The sequence below is a fragment of the Musa acuminata genome, chromosome BXJ2-8 (assembly GCF_036884655.1).
Source record: "Musa acuminata AAA Group cultivar baxijiao chromosome BXJ2-8, Cavendish_Baxijiao_AAA, whole genome shotgun sequence".
In the NCBI taxonomy this organism is placed as follows: Eukaryota; Viridiplantae; Streptophyta; class Magnoliopsida; order Zingiberales; family Musaceae; genus Musa; species Musa acuminata.
The window spans coordinates 45,183,672-45,201,488 of NC_088345.1; the positions used below are offsets into that span (position 1 = coordinate 45,183,672).

General features: G+C 40.2%; 3 protein-coding genes across 5 annotated transcripts; 1 reads left to right on the forward strand and 2 right to left on the reverse strand.

Annotated features, from left to right (window-relative positions):
- The first annotated feature begins 556 nt into the window (after window positions 1–556).
- On the forward strand, window positions 557–4,319 carry LOC103995418 (mitochondrial import inner membrane translocase subunit TIM22-4). 3 transcript variants are annotated; one of them, XR_672518.3, is made up of 5 exons: window positions 557–909; window positions 1,521–1,711; window positions 1,792–1,864; window positions 3,143–3,301; window positions 3,956–4,319. XR_672518.3 is itself a non-coding variant. In XM_065121858.1 (5 exons), the coding sequence occupies exons 1-4, from the start codon at window positions 750–752 to the stop codon at window positions 4,039–4,041; spliced, it is 510 nt and encodes a 169-aa protein (XP_064977930.1). In that variant the 5' UTR covers window positions 559–749; the 3' UTR covers window positions 4,042–4,054; window positions 4,087–4,319. The 3 variants fall into 3 exon arrangements, 2 of the variants coding, with proteins under 2 accessions (XP_064977930.1, XP_009414279.2); XM_065121858.1 differs by lacking the exon at window positions 3,143–3,301 and having other exon boundaries at window positions 559–909; window positions 3,956–4,054; window positions 4,087–4,319; XM_009416004.3 differs by lacking the exon at window positions 3,143–3,301 and having other exon boundaries at window positions 560–909.
- Window positions 4,320–6,086: 1,767 nt separating this feature from the next.
- Window positions 6,087–8,371, reverse strand: LOC135619648 (peptide-N4-(N-acetyl-beta-glucosaminyl)asparagine amidase A-like). The gene has a single exon (XM_065121859.1). The coding sequence runs from the start codon at window positions 8,189–8,191 to the stop codon at window positions 6,287–6,289; it is 1,905 nt and encodes a 634-aa protein (XP_064977931.1). The 5' UTR covers window positions 8,192–8,371; the 3' UTR covers window positions 6,087–6,286.
- Window positions 8,372–9,204: 833 nt separating this feature from the next.
- Window positions 9,205–16,136, reverse strand: LOC135619649 (sorting nexin 2B-like). Its single transcript, XM_065121860.1, has 5 exons — window positions 14,875–16,136; window positions 12,453–12,662; window positions 12,077–12,337; window positions 10,425–10,511; window positions 9,205–9,514 (listed from the first exon to the last, which is right to left on the reverse strand). Exons 1-5 carry the CDS (start codon window positions 15,943–15,945, stop codon window positions 9,434–9,436), a joined length of 1,710 nt encoding a protein of 569 aa, XP_064977932.1. The 5' UTR covers window positions 15,946–16,136; the 3' UTR covers window positions 9,205–9,433.
- Between the last annotated feature and the right edge of the window lie 1,681 nt (window positions 16,137–17,817).

The window sequence follows — 17,817 nt, forward strand, 5'->3', positions numbered from 1 at the left end:
GAAAGGAAGGGGTGATGTGATGCTAATTATCCTAATGAACATAGTCCCATGTCTGGTGGATGGTAAGGCTAAACATTGTTGTTTGATCAGTGCTGATTTGGTGGATGGATTACATCACAAGGTTCTAATTGTTGCTTCATTTAGAACAATCCTTGTTGAAATCAATAGATTGATGCTTGGCTTTGGCTTTGAGGATTGTGATGTCGTAATCATGCTCTTCTCACGTTTAATTATTCAATGTCATATTAATATTAAATTAATCATTTAGACATTCGATTGATTAATGTATTGTTGGTTTTATTTATGTAATAAAAACTTAATTCAAAAATGTCAAGTTAACCGATTCGAGTCGATCACATCAAACCACCATTCGTCTCTGATGTCGTAACTTATCATGTCAACCCAACCGGAGAAACCTCGCTTCGAGCCGAACAGAACCCTAACCAGAAAGTTTGAGGAATTTTATTCCTACCCGTTGAAGTACCTACAAGCATATTATCCAATCACTTGGGTCCCATGAGAATGTCTCGATAACAAGGGCGGGTAACAGATGAGGAGATGTAAGCAGGTGGGAAAGCGTTTCCAGGGGGGCTGCGGCACGAGTCGGCCGTCATCTTAAACATGGTCGCCAGCCCTTTCCGCTCGTGGAGCGCCCGCCTCGCTTGGCTTTGACGATCTCGGAGGTACTGTGCTCTCTCGGTTCCCCTCGTTTTAGATTCCACTCGGCAATCCAGGGGCGAGCTCGGTGCATGGCCGACGCTGATGGAGAGGCCCGGGAAGCCCCCAAGGCGGAGGAGAAGCCGGAGAAGCCGCAGATAGAGCCTCTGCGGCTTCCGACGCCGGAGGAGATACGAGGGCAGGACATCTGGAACAACTGCGCCGTCCGTAGCGTCGTCAGCGGTGTCATGGGTAAAACTCTTTCCCTGTTCTTGTTGGTTCCACGCTAACGACTGCTTTGGTCTGCTGAAAGGCGAGATCTTTATCGGTTATTTTCTGAATTTGTGGTTGGGGTTTCGGATTTGGTGCTCCTTTTTGAGGTTTCCTCTTGAGTACCATCTGAATATTTTTGCTCTCAATGTGTTTGGCATTAGTTCAATGCTAATGCTTCATGAGAAACTGAAAATCTTGTTTGGGTTCCCAGTGGACGAGCGCTACGAGACTTTGGGGCGCTCGTTGGTGTACATAGAATATACCTAGTTTCTTATGCACTCTATGTTCGTTCAAGATACGAACTTTAACGGTTTTTTCTTGACTGGATATGATTTAAAATGGATTGGAAATAAGGAGGCGTATGTATGATCCAGTGACGCAAGCTTGTGTATGACACATTCGAGACCTAATATTTGGAGTAGTTCAAAGACCTCATTGGATCAAGGAGCTTCATTTATAGTCAGTACAGGCTATTTTATTCGTATTTATCTTCCTGTAGGCTAATTGCTTTCCCTCTTTGCTGTTCTTTTATTGATATTTTGCAAGATCAATGAATAGGCCTTTTTTTTTTTAAAATTTGGCATTTTTAGGTGGTGGACTTGGTCTATTCATGGGCTTGTTCCTTGGAGCTCTGGATAATCCTATAATGCAGGATGAGATGACTACAAAGCAGCAATTCATATATACCGCAAAACAAATGGGCCGGAGGAGCTATAGCTCTGCAAAGGCATTTGCCGTCATGGGCTTCGTTTTCTCAGCTGCTGAATGTGTTATAGAGAAGGTAAATGAATAAAAATGGGTATATATTTTTGGCCTTCTTTTGTTAGACTGACTTGATTCAATATTCTGATATTTTTCTAGGCTCGAGCGAAACATGACACTACAAACACAGTTGTTGCTGGTTGTGTTACCGGTGGGGCTATATCTGCAAGAGGTAATTTTCTCCATTGCAAGTAGGTGGAACCCAAAATATGAAAGTAGGGAATGATGTTTGAAGGTTTACATACTCGAGCAAAATGATGAAATTTATAGAAGAGATGGTTTCTTCTTGTGATATATTTTCTTTATTTACATGGTTTTCCATACTATTCAACAAAAATACTAGTGCTGCTTGAATTTTGTGTCATAACGTTCTTTTAACCATCCTTCATAGTTCAGTAACTCCTGAATCTATAGTTGCATTAATCCATATTCATTAATCTGCTTTGACCCTACAAAACTTGAAATGTTTCTTTCGGAGTGAATTATATGGTACAGCATTGGTAACTCTTTTTCGCCTACTATGTAGTGCCAAATCATTTTTAAAGGCAATGTACCATAGATGAACTTCTGAATTTGCATCCTCGTATCATTTGAATCTTGACCACCTAACACTGATAGTGATCAGCCACCTGTTGGCAAGTCTCTCATAATTGAAATTGAGACAACTTCTGTATTATGCTTCAGTGCTTACAATGGTTAAATTTGTGTGCGATGCAAATTTAGATACTATGATGGTTATTCAACCAGAGAGTTTACCACTGTTAAGCAAGAGCCAGATCATAGTCGAACTTGGTCAAAAATTTTAGTTTCCCAAAATTTATTATCTGATGCCAGAAATATCCCCTTCTTAGAATGGTATCTTCCAAATTATCTATCTTCCAAATTTTGTAGTCCTTTTCTGATTGAAATTATCATGTGCAAAGCCGTGATAGCTTTCATCTGACAGCTTATAAATTGTTTCCAGCTGATATTCCCACTAGTTCTATAGAGAAGCTTCAGACTGAAAATTTTATTGAGCAAAGTTTGTGGAACTCAGGAGGCTAGAATACATGGGTGCCTGTAAAACCTCTGAAAGCAAAGTTCTGTTACACAGCATGGAAAAGGAGCCCATGCTAGAAAAATTAAAGATGATCAAATTAAATTTGGTCATCTTAGGATGTTTGAATATCATTCTTAAGGGCTTGGTAGTTGAAATCTTGGTTGATATGGATTGCTTTCGGGGATCTACAACTTTGTTTCTCTGTTATGAAAAGTCGATTACTTGTCTTGATGGAACCTGAGGCATTGTTATGCTATTATGATTGGCATAAAGGAAAAAACCAAAGCAATGTGATTCAGAGAAATAAAATTAATAAAAAGGATAATGAGTGTAACATTTGACTTGGTAACAAACTTTAAATTGAGTTGCCAAATGTATACTTAATTCTTTTAGTTCAACACCTTTTTGTAGAGTTGGCGGGCGAGCCTTGGTACAACAGTAAGGTTGCTCATTTGCGACTTGGGAGACCAGGGTTTGAGTCATGGAAACAGTCTCTTTAAATATTTAAAGGCAAGGCTGCGTACATTGATCCTCTCCAAACCCTGCATTGGCGGGAGCCTCATGCATTGGGTATGCCCCTTACCTTTTTGTAGAGTTGTTATCAAGTTACCAATCCCATATGCTACGTATCCTTTTCTTAGTTTTCATATGAATCTGGAAAAGGGTGTCACACAGAAGCAAAGAAGAATTTAGAGCTTTCCCTTGGTCATGTATTTGGTGAAGTGCAATGTACATGTGTGTCATTCAAAGCGTAATTACAAGACTGCAACCTGAGTTATTAGGAAAATTTCATCAAGCAATCTGTAGGTCTTACAGAAAGCAATAATGTGAAAAATTAGTTGCTGTAGAACTACTATTGTTTGTTTGTTACTAGTTTGCATGCTCATTTTAGGTTTGCAGATTTCTTAATATCATAGGTCTCTTTTTTTTCTTTTTTTTCAGTTTAAAGCCATAATGTCAACTTTGTAGTGTTTTGTAGGTGTAGCTTCAGTACTACATCAAAGTGATGCATGATCTGATTTAAAAGAGCAGCTTAGGTTCCATACTTGAATCTCAGTATAAAATTGGGGTACATTTTTGGTATAATGCTCGTAAATTTCATTCCAGGAATGGTATCTTCATATGCAGCTGTATTTTTGTAATATGTAATTGACACTACATATATAGTTTCACTGGCCGTCTATAAGCAAATAATTATTTGCTAATGTGATCTCCACTTTTCAGGTGGTCCGAAGGCTGCTTGTGTTGGTTGTGCAGGTTTTGCAGCGTTCTCAGTTGCAATCGAAAAGTTCTTTGATCGGCATTCTTAATCTTCAACATTTGGTTTATTACATAGGTTCTATTGCCCAAATTAGTGGTGGTGGAGTATCTACACCTCCAACTTCCAGAAAATTTTAACAAATCATATCTTCTGATGTTTTCATCATCCTTTGATTTCATCCCACCATATTGAGATGTATCAATATCTATTCTTTTACATCTTGACAAATTGAGTTTGTGGCTTCTTATTGGCCTTTTATACACTGGAATAATTGGTGTTCTGCCTCAGTGTGTAATGTCTCTGTAGTATCAGTTCGGATTGCTAGTACCCAGGTGTTCATGGTAGACTGCTTCTGGGACAGTATGCTAATTATATTCGTGGGACCATTGGAGAAAGAATCCCAAGCTTTTGGACTTTCTTGGTGACACCCCCATTGTTTTAGCTCACCTTTGCTACAGCTAACATAATATCAAAAGATATCAGCCTTGGCATTGCAACAGAATAGCAGTTCCTGTTTGAATTCTGCTGTTGAAGAGCTGAGTTAAAACAACTTTTACCTCACGAGGGTTTGCCAGGGAGAGTTACCCATTAACACTCTTCTTTCTTAACCTGATCCAGTTTGATGTTTTAAGTGAAGGAGGACCATCAATTACTACATTAACCTAATTGTGATTCTACTTTCTGCTGTATAGCTATCGTCTGACAGGAAGCTGGTGATAGAGGAATTGGCTTAATAATGACAAACAAGAGTGACAATGTATACCTTGGAAGTTTGAGGTTGCTAATAACATAGGGAAGCAGCTACCAAGATGAAGTTACAGAATGTGTCCAAGATTTGAGAGAATCCGGTTGAAACATACATGAGGAGAAGCAATCAGATGTGCTGCATAAAGAGATCCATACAATAATCAAGATATATCAATAGATTTGTTCAACTTTAAGACTCCGGATATCTGCAACTTTTGTATCCAAAAGAAACAGAAAGAACTGGAAGCATATTAACAATCACAGTCACTTCAGATCTTCATGTTTTACCTCATCTCCTTGAACCTGTAAAACACATAACTAAATTGTTCACACATCATCAGGAAACATATCGTTCTAGTTGATCATGCAAAACAATAAGGTGATGCGAGTCAGAGACCTCCTTGGACGTGAACTAGAATTGTAGTAGGCACGGCTTGTCTTTGCTGCAATCCTTGATCATGCATACTCTCTGAAGAAAATATATCATCTCAAGCAATACATTTGCTAACATCTAGATTCTGATGCGCGCGAATGGAGACAATAATGAGATTAACGATGATACTCTCAGAAGAAAATAATTTGCTAACATCCAGATTCTGTTACGCGAATGGAGACAATAATGAGATTAACGATGATAAATAGTGCTCGGTACGTAGAAAGTTCATCATTGGTTTCCTTTAATAAGTTGTACATGGTGTTATAACAATGGAGAGATCAAAGGCCCTAAGCATACGGGCATCACCTCTCATAAGCCCAACTGAAGAGAAGCAATTACAGTTGGTTAGCAGAAACTTTTACCCGTAATCAAAAGGAATACATATCACAAAGAGAAGAATATCATAAGCGTGGAATATAAGTTCGGAGCAAAAAATCTAATTACCTTTAAGTGGACTAACTTATGATAACCTTTTCTTCGGAGTATGTGATCCGGTCGATACTGGTCTTAAGCTGTCAGCATTTCTCAAGTATCCACTTTCCCTAGACATGAAAAATCTGCTTGGCAGTTTCAGAAGTTGAGATCTATACCTCATTTCTAATGCAAATGCAATCTTGAACTAGATTGCTATTTTTCTCATCAATAAACTCTTCATGACACTGATCGGACAAGTAGTCTTAAGCAACAACAGTCAGTTTCTGCAAACCCATACTTGTCCAGTATCCACAGACCTTCTTTGTCCTTTCAAAAACTTGATCTGAACAATTTACTCAGTCAGATAAATAAGAAGTCAGTGCTCGAGTCTCTTCAAAATTTGTAGTTCATGACCAAATAGTTAGTAACTAGAAATAACATTACTGTCAATGATCACTGGCCAAATGCTCAGACTTGATCAAAGAGTTGAAGATGACTTGACACAGAACATTATCACATACTACTAATGAAGCAGAATAATATGTTACAGTAAGAACAGTATCTTAAGGAAAACGTGTACCAATTATTGCATCGATTATTTTATCTCTAGGCGATGCTTTGTATAAACCAAATAGGAACACTGAGCGGGCACAACCAAGCTAACAAAAGAGTAGGAAGACACTACTGAAAGGATAATTCAGAAGACAGTTGTGTTATCGCTTAAAAGCAAACCATCCTCAGCAGTAACCCTTCTTGAGTAGGAGAATCCAGTATGGTCGCGATACTGGTAAGTTTGCAGGGTTGCTGCTGAACCAGCAAGAACAGAGTGATCCTGCACAAGCATCCAACCATCAGCTTTTTGTTGATCGGTTATGGAGTTGTACGTCCTCCCTCTGTCAAACATGACCAAGGTTTGTTCAGACAAAATGTGAGAGAGGTTAGTCGTCATTCTATAGGTATTATTTTCCGCAGGCAGAGTCGAAGACACGATCAGAAGAGGATATTTAAACTTGTAACTTCCCTGAGCAAGTATGGCCTTTGGGCCCTCTTTAATTTGAACTCCTGTCTTCAACTTTGCCTTCATCTGAACTTCTTTACGGTTTCCATTATCTGTGAATCCCACTAAACTCTTGAACTTGAGCTTGAAATTAACGTCGGTGGTGAGATTTCCTATAGATGAATTCACCCACCCTGAGAAGTAAGATTTCCTCCCAGCTCCGATCGTGAAAGTTCCATTAAGACGGTGCGAAATCGAACGACGAGAGATCGAAATCTTGGGAGCCTGGTAGTGGAGGAGCCTCGCGGTGACATAAGATGACTGTGAATCCAACCAGAGGTGTAAGTTTGCATCAACGAGCCAAAATGCTATGCCATCAGTGACACCAATGCCAAGATCATGAGGTCTCCCATCCAAGAGAAGGCCAAGGAATGGAGTCAAGTCCAAATTGTATGATGGCAGATCGAATGCCCCGAGAGCGACCACTGGCTCCCAGAACAAAGGATTGATCCCTCCGGTGAATATAACAGGAAAAGGCACAATCGAGCCCACGAAACGTCCATCAATCTTAGCATAGACTTCGCGGAATGAACCATTGCCCCTTTCGGTGGTGAGATTGTTCTGCTGAATGTAGGAATTGGGCGGATTGGAGTACCAGAACTCGTCATTGGAATGATAAGAAACGTAGATCTCAAGGACTGCTCGATAAGCGTTCTTCGGAATCTGAATTCTCTTGAAGTGCACATCGGACTCGTTCTGTATTCGGAACCAGAATCCAGTTTGGCTGTCGTTGCTCGAGATGGGTATGATCATATCAGCTGGCTCCCTGTATAAAGATGGCACCTTTGCTTTGGCCCCAGTCGAGATGTCGGCTTCTGATGAAGAAAGACCTAATTTTTGCTCGAGCTGAGGCTTCGATTCTCCCAATATTCTCTTATTGGGTATTAGGGATGCCCCTTTCGATGTGCGAAGCATCAATTGGGGATGATACTGCGACCCCAATCCTGGCGTTGGCTCCTCCTCTTTCATGTAGAAATCCAAGGAGACATTCACGTGATACACTCCGGTGAAGACGTCGTTGACGATGTTCTCCAGCATCATCGAGGCCACGCCGCCCTCCTCGCGGCGAAGCAGGGCGGTGTAGCGGGTGATGTCCTTGCGGACCCGCCAGAACACGCCGGACTCGGACGGCTCGGCGGTGCTGGTCCGGAGCAGCTCGGCGCCATCGAGCCACACGGCGGCAATCCGGTCGTACTGCTCGCCGGCGCACGCGACGGAGAGGTCGAGCACGACGCGGGCCCATGGGGCGGGGCACCCCGGCGGCGGCGCGTACGCGGCGGTCGCGGGCGGGCGGCCGTAGGTATCGCCGAAGTCGTGACGGAGGAGGGGGAGGGAGCACGAGGGAGGCCGCTGCGGGAGGAGGAAGTCGGGTCCTGTGGGGTCCAAGAACTCTTGTGGCTCTGCAGCGCGCGGGGCCCGCGGGGCGAAACGGTAGCGCTCGGTGGGACATGGGGTGGCGGAGACGCGGGTAGAGAAGTGGGTGCACAAGGCGGATATGAATACGAGTGGCAGAAGGAGCGAGGTGGGTTTGCTTCGACACATCATGTGATGAGCTCAATCGAATCGAATTGGAGATGGAATGAAGTGTATGTTTTGGGTTGGGGGGCATATTTATAGTGAGATGGTTGCAATTGGGGCTTTGAGAGGAAGAGAAAGGGACTAAAATTGTACTAAGGTATGCAACAATTTCCTCCCTCCCTTCCTTCCTCCCTCCGTCCCTCCTGATTAGTACTCACATATAATAGTTCAATAAGAGAGGAGGAAGAATTGAGAAGCTTAATTAGATTGGGTTTTGAATAGGGCAATGTCTTCTCCATGATTCCTTGGAGATAAGTTCACGGGATTGTGAGGACACGGATGGGGGTAATGAGAAGTTACATCGAACCATAATGGGAGACGATAAGGTTGTTGCTTTCCAATTGCTTCCTTACAACAATAATTGATCTTTTTTTTTTTTTGTTTCCTTGCAAGTGCTTTCTTACAATAATAATCAAAATTGTGATTCATGCCATAGAGCCCTTTCATGCTTCTTCTCTCTTCCCATCTCGTGTTCCATAATGCTTTGGAATCTTTCTTTCTTTCCCTCTAACTGTTGTATCACTCTCTTGGATGGGATAGATTGTGGATGATGCTGATAAGCTTGACCTAGTTGAGAGTGGTCCTGATATGATACGCTTCCTCGATATTGAGAGTGAGCCTATGATGTGATCATCAAGTTAACTCATGATATCAGATTATAGACATAACGTTTAACTCAAACCTAAGACCTATTAGTTAGTATAATAATGCATTAATCAATTTGAATATCTCATGCTATAATAATATTTTACATTATTTTTTAAAATAATTATATATATATATATATATATATATATATATATATATATATAATTTCAGGAAAAAAATAATTCCCCTCTCGTAATTATATATATAATTGTAATTGAAAATTAGGGAAAAAGAACAAAAAGAGGAGCCATAAACCATCGTAAAAGAAATAGTAGGATAAGAATAAAACACATCAAACATTACAATTTATATCTCACACATTTCACGAGCAATTCCCAAACTTGTCTTTTACTGACCCAAACAGCATTGTTTCAATAAAGTAACTTGAGACCATAGAGAGGCTGTCATATGGAGGCTAAACAAGCAGAACAAAACAAGGATCCAGCAATTATTATGGTTTGCTTTGAATCTTCTTTTTTTTTTCCCTCCCTACAAAGTAGTGTACACTCATGTGTGGTAGAAAATAGGCTGGAAGATAAATTTTCGGTTTACATTCACAACCTAATTTCTGTCTCTTGCATATCTACTCGTTTCTTCGGCCACGGTTGCCCAGACATTTGCAATCTTTTCTGAATATCCAACCTGCTCAATGTACACAATAATATGAGCCAAAGAATCAGTAAGTTATGATGTCGAAAGAAAAATAAAATGATTCTAGTATCTATAAACTCAAAATTCAATTAGTGAACGTAAATGCTGAACAAGATGGTTCGATAATTTTCTTATAATAACATACACAGGGTAATGACTTTTGGTGAATCAAAACAGCATCCCTGTCTTTAGCAAAAATCAAGCGGGAAAAGCTAGATGCACGATGCTTCAAACAACAGCATGGTCCAAAGAAGAATCTTATGTGCTAGGAAACCTAGCGCTCGATAAAGTCACTTAAGGAAAATATCCTTGGCAATGTTAAATGAAAAAAAATAAAGCACATATATAAAAATATTATCTTTAAAAGATATCGTATCTTGTCAGTGATGGCTATTCCAGATAGAACCTGCTGTCTTAGGATATGGATACCAACACTGATCAAATTAATACAAACTAGAGTTAGTAAATCTTTTTTTTTTTCGTGAGCTTGTTCAGAGTGATTGGTGCTCTAGGAAAATCGATCTCCAAATAACTATAATAAAAATAGAATCCATTTAGAGAGACAACAGATTCCTCAGTAACAAAAAAATGCAAAATATGACATATCTATTACTCTCCTGAAAAAGCTTAATTTCGTGTCTAATGACTCGTACACTTGCATCTGAGAACATTAATGTATGACATCTATCTTTAGATAACTGATCTAGGAAAGTTGCATACCATGTGGAACCAATAACTTCCAATAAACCTACTACTGGATTGTGAAGAGTACCAGCTCTTAAATGACAAGCTCAAGCAAAAGAGTAGCCTAGCTTTCTTAGTCAAAGATACAGATAATACTGGATTAATTGCCACTTCCAAATATTAACTCCTACATCATCAAGCAAAGATAGAGCAGTACCTGATTTATTACAAATCCTTTCAGCATGCTAAGAAAATCATCATGCCTTTCTCTGTCTAGCCTATCAAGTTCATTCCGATTGTTTTCCTGCATAAATTTCAACAACTGACTTAGATATCCACAATATAATATCATAGTTATTATATACTCTTGTGCACATTCTAAGGAAACAGAACAGGAAGCAAGAATGAAAAGGCCTCCCAAACTCCAGCATTAGGCAACCGATATCTAATGCATAAGTAATAATCACAAACCTTACAAACTGAGATTTATCAATTATGTCATCGTAACAAGATATAAGCTCATTGGAAGAACAACTTTCATCACCAAAGTGGACCATAGAAAAACCGCATAAAAGAATGCTTAGTGCTCTTTGGACAGTTGGACAAATATGACCAGAGTGATACATTACTACAGTATTCTGATTTTGCTTTTTTGCACTAGAAATGGTATTTAGGGAAATTTTTTCTGCGCACATGCCGTTATTCATATTCCAAGTTCCTATTTCTCTTCTCACTACATATCTTCATCAGTTCCTCTTTTCAAGCACCAAAATGATAAATTTGATGTCCCACTGTTTCGAAATTCTTGAATAAATTTAGAATTCATGTCATCATGGCGAGGAAGTCAATTAGTAAGATCTTCGTTGTGTCCATCATTGAGGTCTCTTTGAAAATTCAATTGTCATTGGAAAATCCAGCTCGCATACCAAAGTCCAATGCAAACAAAGTATAGACATGACAAATCTGAGAGATGTTATTCAGAAATAGTTTTCAGGTCTGTCTGGATTTAAGCCAATATGACTGACTGGGGAAAATGAGATATGCACAGAGAGAGCAATAAAAGGTTCCTGGACAATCTGTGTTGAGATTATGCAGAAGGGAATCCTTAAGCCTAACTATACAGCAATGTAAGAACATAATTTTTCATTTCATAAGCCATTTAAGATCCTTAAATTACAGGAGACTATTCTATGGTATATGAACTTCTACAGTGAAAAATTCCTAATAAAAGGTACTAACCGTATGACTATTCTCTAACATAATCATTTTTAATGATGATTAATTTTTTATTCAAAGACAATACTCAGTGTTGTCATGTTTAGACACAGGTAAACTGCAGAAATTTAATATTAATTTAGATAAGATCCACAAAGTGCAAATGTTTTACTAATTATGCTGCATCATATAAGATGTCCACCATCATTTAGAATTATAAATTTCATTTAGTAGTGAAATCAGATACTTATGCTAAATTTTCTGGTGCAGTTCTGAAGCTACACAAATATTCTAGGTGTTCCTTTTTGTTAGGTGTTTGAACAGATTTAGCTCAAAGCAATGTGTGTTAATGCTGTTTCTTTTTCAATAGGTTGGACTGGACTGCCCGAAATGGGGTGATCTGCATCTTGGTTTGGGCTTGGACCAGTACATAACGGTCAGTACGAGCCGAACTTGACAAAACATCCTGGTTAAAAGAGATTTCATGGTAGGCATAGGGCCTACAAAAAGTCAAAAACTATCATGAAGTTTCTGGGAGGTCAGATAATTGGAACAGATGAATTGGTACTTGGTAGAAATGATAATTTTCATTTAAAAATGTATTTGGTGTTCATACATTGTTCTGATTGCTTTATGAAGAGACAAGTAGAATACCTTTATCCTCTCATACTCTTTAATGGCACAGATTTTAGCATTCTCAGTGGCTCTTATTGTTTCTCTTAGCTCCTCCACTTTGCGGAGTCTTGAGCTGTCACCACCAAATATCTTCGAGGATGCAGCTTCAAGTTTCTCAATTCTTGTATTCAAGGTTGTTAAATCTGACATTAGTGTTTGGACTGTCAAAAGAGCGCTGGCCCTGTCTGAGAATGCACTGTGGACGGCTAACATTAATCCTAGATATTCATGCAGTGTGTCCTGCAAAATGATATTCCAAAAGTAAATATGGAGACACCATAGGGCCCCCCCTCATGTTCTTGAGTTTCTTTCCTCGAATTATGTTCATGACGGAATGGCTAAGATTTGATCATACCAGATGTTTGACAGTTTGAGCATTCAATTCTCGATATAGCCTGCTTGCTTTTACAGCAGCAGTTGCAACATTTTTGGTATCAGCAGCTCGGACTTTCTGAGTGTTGTATACACCCTCCTCAGTCTCAAACTTTGTCAATTTGATGAAGGCCAAACCCAACTCTCCCATTGTTTCCCCAATATCTTGTTGTCCTTTAACTAGAGCCTCAGCCTGCAAAAGGAAATGCTCAACTTATAAGAAACCAAAACAGCATAAGAGTAAAATCTAAAGATACAAAAAACTTAATACACATAATGAAATCTAACAAGACTCTGAAGGTCATTTTGGTAGACTATATAAAGCACACAAGGAGCACATTTACACCCTTATTTTTGCTTTAGTGATCATTGCCAAAGAAAGAGGTTTCAAATCTATTTAACAACAATAAAGAAACAAAAGTAAAAAAAATCATACATGTGACTCTTCCTTTAAGAGGAGAGAGGAAGTGTGTGTGTGCATTTGTTACCAAGTATACTCTGAATGCAAACACATCACGCAAGATTGGGGTACCAATTGTAGCCCCCCTTGAATTTGATCCTTTACCATCACGCAAACAATTTGCAAACGTTGATCTGGCCCTATAATGAGATTTACTGCATCCTCAAACTATACCACATAAGAAAATTCAAAAGAAGGGAATGACAAGAGGCAATATAATTGTATCCGTCAGTAAAACTCATGGGCATCAACAAGCAATTTAGTCTGTTGAGATGCAAAAGGTTCCAGAATGGAGACCTGATTGCGATCCAACTGGTCATCACCAGCAACTCCTATTCTGTCAAAAACAACAGTACAATTGAGTAGGAAAGGATAAGTAGCTTCTTATATTCAAAACTGTATACATCCTCAAACTACACTTGAGAGCAGGGCATGATGACACTTTCATGTCCCTCTTATCATAACAATAATGCATTAAACACCAAAAGCAATAGTGAAGGAATATCTTTCCAAACCTAAAGTTTGTGTTCATAATAAATGTGAATCAAGTGTCATCTTGATATCTAACCCCATTAATTCCCTATAACCAACATGCAAAGATCATTTGGGGAAAAAAAAAAGTCAATCAATCATGCTAGTCCAGTTTGCAGGCTTTCATATAAGTAGAAGCCATAGCATCTCCCTACAAAATACAAAATGTTACATTATAAAAGCCTCCAAATCTAGTGGTAATAGCCTAATAGGTGATATGATTGTGATCTTCAGTTAAATTTATGGGCGTCAATGAGAAATTTGGTCTGTCAAAAGAGACAATATCAGTTAAAAATACAAAAGGTTCCAAAATGGAGACCAAATTGCCGTCCAATTGGCCAACACCAGCATCTCTTATCCTGTAAATAACTGCAACAGAATTGAGTGGGAAAGAGAAGTCACTAACTATATTACTCCCTTGTACATCCTTAGATTACACTCGAGTCTGGGGCGTCACAATGTTTCATGTTCCTTGTCTCATAACAATGATGTAGTGAACCAAGGATGCAATTTGCCGGGACCGGTATATACCCCATGCCTGTTGTTAAGAAACTTGTCCCCGATCATAAATGAATTGAAGTTATAAGGAGATAGGAGTACCAAAAAACAACCACGTAGTGTATCTCAGGCAGAAGTATGTTTTGAGACTCCAACTTATAGAATCTTAAGAAAGAGTCATGCAAAATACCAAAATGCCAATAACAGTCAGCAATGTTCCTTACACAGCTGAGTTTCTGCATAACAAAGTCTTGTACAAGCATTAGCTAGTCATCTACTATGAATTGCTGACAAATATATAGGCCTAAAAGAGACCAAGACGCCACTACTAGCAGCAACTGATCAATCTAAAAATCTTCATCCAAACAGTATGAAACTTTCCAATGAATGTGTTGTAAATTGTAATGGCGAGGTGAAGCTCTCAAGACACGCATGCAAAAGGAATGAAGGTTCCAGATAGTTGACAATCCCGGACTTTGAACTAATAAACATTGGTTAACGATAATTCAGTTTGAACTAATAAACTTCGCCAGTTTCATAAAAAAACTATTCACCCTATGACCGCCAAGCAATATCCTCCGCCACTCCATTAAAATATCTAGATTGTAGTTCTGGTACTTTTGTTTATTCATAACCAATAAAACTCAGAGCTGAAACAAACTTAATAAAAAGGGCAGCCCTGACAAACAAGACTCTTGCCAATGCAGGCTTCGGAGATGATCGATTTATGCACTCATACAGTTGCTTGATTGTGTTTGTAAAACACCTAATTTAACTAAACTAAACTAAACTAAACTATTTCCTTTTCAGTTTTGTTAACCATAACAGCACCACTTTCGGCAAGTATACAACCATCAGTAAATTAACAGATATCAGAACAGCAGTCCAAATTAATGCTCAGAATTTATTGGCACACCTGCTGAGATGCAGTGCTGAGCTGCTGTTCAAGGTCCTGCATCTTTTCCTTGCTCTCCAAGAACTCCTTGTCCTCCTCCACCAGCAATGGCTTCACTCCTCCCCAGTCATTGGTCACGGCCTGCTTCAGCTCCTTAAATATCCTCAGCAAGTCTCTGCCTCCTTTTGCAGGCTGCACTACATCTTGTGGCGCGACTTGTGCAGCTGGTCCCTCACCGAAGAGCTGCTTTGGCAGCCTCACCGCACCATCTAGCATCCTCGATGCCACATCTGTGGTGGTCGGTAACGGCAGCTTCCCCTTCGCCTGCAGGAACACCCTAAGCTCATCACTCTTCCCAATCACCGGATGCTCCGCGAGCCGCCACAGGTACTTCTCAAGCGCTGACCGCCGCTGCTCCACGAACTCGTGCTTCTGCATCACCTGGCTCTCGACCACGTTCTTATCCGGCCGCGGTGGGATGAAGAAGCCTCGGTAGGCCTCCGCAAGCCGATCGGCGAGCGTCACCACGTCCCGGAACCGACGCCGCACGCTGAACTCGATCGGCCCAGTCTCAACTTCCCCGGCGGCGGCGGAGCGGACGCGGGTGGTGATCAGGTAGGTGACGTAGGTCGCGCCGCCTGGGACGAGCGAATTCGCGGTCTCCTGCTCCTTTTGCGGGTCAGAGACCGCGATCTTTAGGTAGTCGGAGGCGGCGGTACGGGCGGATCTGGGGGAGCAGTCGCGGTGGACGAAGGAACCCTGATCGGAACCGCCGTTGTTCTGGGACTCGAAGGGGCTGAATACGACGTCGGCATAGGAGGGCGGCTCGAGGAAGGAGGAGGCCGACGAGGAGGAGGCGTCCCCGCCGTCGCCGTAGGCAGGGGAGGAGGGAGAGAACTGGAGGTGGTGAGGAGGGTAGAGGAGTGGATCACCACCACCGGCGTCCACGGAAGCGGCGGAGACGGCGGTGGGGAGGGAGGAGGACATGGCAGAGCGGTAGTCGGAGGAGGGGGCGTCGGAGAGGGCGAGGCTCTCCATCTCTTCTCTCACGGGGGGCGACTCGAACCCGAATGGGGTCTCCGGACCCATCATGGCCGCTTTATTATCAATTACCTTCTATATAAGAATTTGGTAGAATTGAACATGAATCGGAGGAGGAGATCTGAAGAGGAAGGGGCGCTCCGGCGGTGAGGATAAAGGGCAGGGGGGTTTGGGAGAGACGGCACGTTGGCACGTGGTATGGGTGGGTCACGTGACTTGGCATGGATCCGAGGGCCAGGGGTTCGGGTGGTGTGGCCGAACCACCATACTCGTGATCCCACCGTGCTAAACCTCCACCGTCGCTCCTACCCACCTCCTTCTTGGAGGAAGAAGACGGGCCTGGGGTGGGACCCACGTGCGGGACCATTTAGTCGTTTTGATCGCACGGAGCGACACAGTGATCCACGCCCTGCGAATGACATGGGGGACTACCTACCCTGTCACTGGGGGGCGTCCACGGGGTTCGAGTGGGACCCACCCGTAAAACCATATTGTGGCTCGAATTAAAGACGGGTACAGACTCGGGACGCGGTCACGAGTGATGAAAAGGTATTCCTTTCGTTATGCGTGGTTGCTTCGATTGTGTGTTGTTCGGCGAAAACGTATTCCTTTTATTTTTTTAATGGAAGATGTTTTCTATTATCTGAAAAAAATTTACACCTTGCCCTCAGAGAATCCCAAAATTTCAATCAATACCACATTCCAAGTTGTGCTTGATCTTAATTTCAACAAAAAGATGATACAAAGAAAAATTCTATTGAGGCTCAAAGAATTTTTACCATGAATCAACTTACTTGTAAATGATACGAAAGTTAGCATACATAGACAATACCAACATACGTCCATTTGCTCAACAAGTTATTTATACATCAAATGAGACCTAGTCCTATGAGATTGACCACATGGGTACAAATAAGGATTTTGGTTCGATCGTATGAGATTAGGTTCATGACATCTTCGAGAAAATTAATTCTATAAATTATTACTTACCAATTATCGAGTTCGACGTGTTATCCCACGACCGATTGAACGATGCACATAATCATTCTTTATATATACTATAATCTTAATCTAATATCTATCCTATCATAAAAAGTAGAGATGTCACAATAAAAACAAGAATATTTAGGGTGATAGAAAATAATCCTTATCCCTTCCTCATTAAGGGTGGATCTATGTGGATACCCATACTCACAGGTATAATTAATACATCTAATAAAAAGACTCATATATTTTCGGAAGCTTCTACTTGAATATATTCTCCAGCTTTGACAGTTATCTAAATTCATCAAATATTCACTGATCTAAATATTAGAGAGGTTTTGTAAAATCATAAATCTATTGACTTCTTGACATTTCAACGTAAGATAGATTTGAAAGTAGATTTGATTGGCTCTTAACCCAATCCATGTATTAAGTAAATAATATGAAACTTATCTCAAACTTAATTTTCTTGATACCCTATATTTTATTCAGAAGAACCTATAACAATTATAGGGTGATTGATCGCCCATTAAAAACTTATAACCAGTGACAATTTTCATAACATATGATGAATTTGAATGTTAGAATAATTTAATAAAAAACCCTTTCCTCACTCCTCTTACGATCTCTTTCATTCTTTCATTCTTTACTTTACTTTTCAACTCTTTCATTCTTTCTCAGACTCTGATTCTCATATTTTCTTTTTTTTAACTCAAACAAAATTATAATTTATGGATCGGAACAAATTTAAAAGGTTTAACACTTAAGTTAAAAGAAGGATTATTCTAATCAAGAGGCATATATTCCTAGTATTTCATTGATTTATGAGATGATTAGTCATATTCTATGTGGTTAATATCTAGTAGATTATTTGACATATTTATATGACAGAATAGGGTTAGTTAGGAAGTAATTAAGATTTTTAATACTATAATTAGT

Coding starts and splice junctions, on each gene's coding strand:
- LOC135619649 (XM_065121860.1), bottom strand. CDS start 15,945: ATGATGGGTCCGGAGACCCCATTCGGGTTCGAGTCGCCCCCCGTGAGA. Junction 12,338..12,452: donor CTCAAACTGTCAAACATCTG/GTATGATCAAAT, acceptor ATCATTTTGCAG/GACACACTGCATGAATATCT. Junction 9,515..10,424: donor AAGGATTTGTAATAAATCAG/GTACTGCTCTAT, acceptor TACATTGAGCAG/GTTGGATATTCAGAAAAGAT.
- LOC103995418 (XM_065121858.1), top strand. CDS start 750: ATGGCCGACGCTGATGGAGAGGCCCGGGAAGCCCCCAAGGCGGAGGAG. Junction 1,712..1,791: donor CTGAATGTGTTATAGAGAAG/GTAAATGAATAA, acceptor ATATTTTTCTAG/GCTCGAGCGAAACATGACAC. Junction 1,865..3,955: donor TGGGGCTATATCTGCAAGAG/GTAATTTTCTCC, acceptor TCCACTTTTCAG/GTGGTCCGAAGGCTGCTTGT.
- LOC135619648 (XM_065121859.1), bottom strand. CDS start 8,191: ATGATGTGTCGAAGCAAACCCACCTCGCTCCTTCTGCCACTCGTATTC.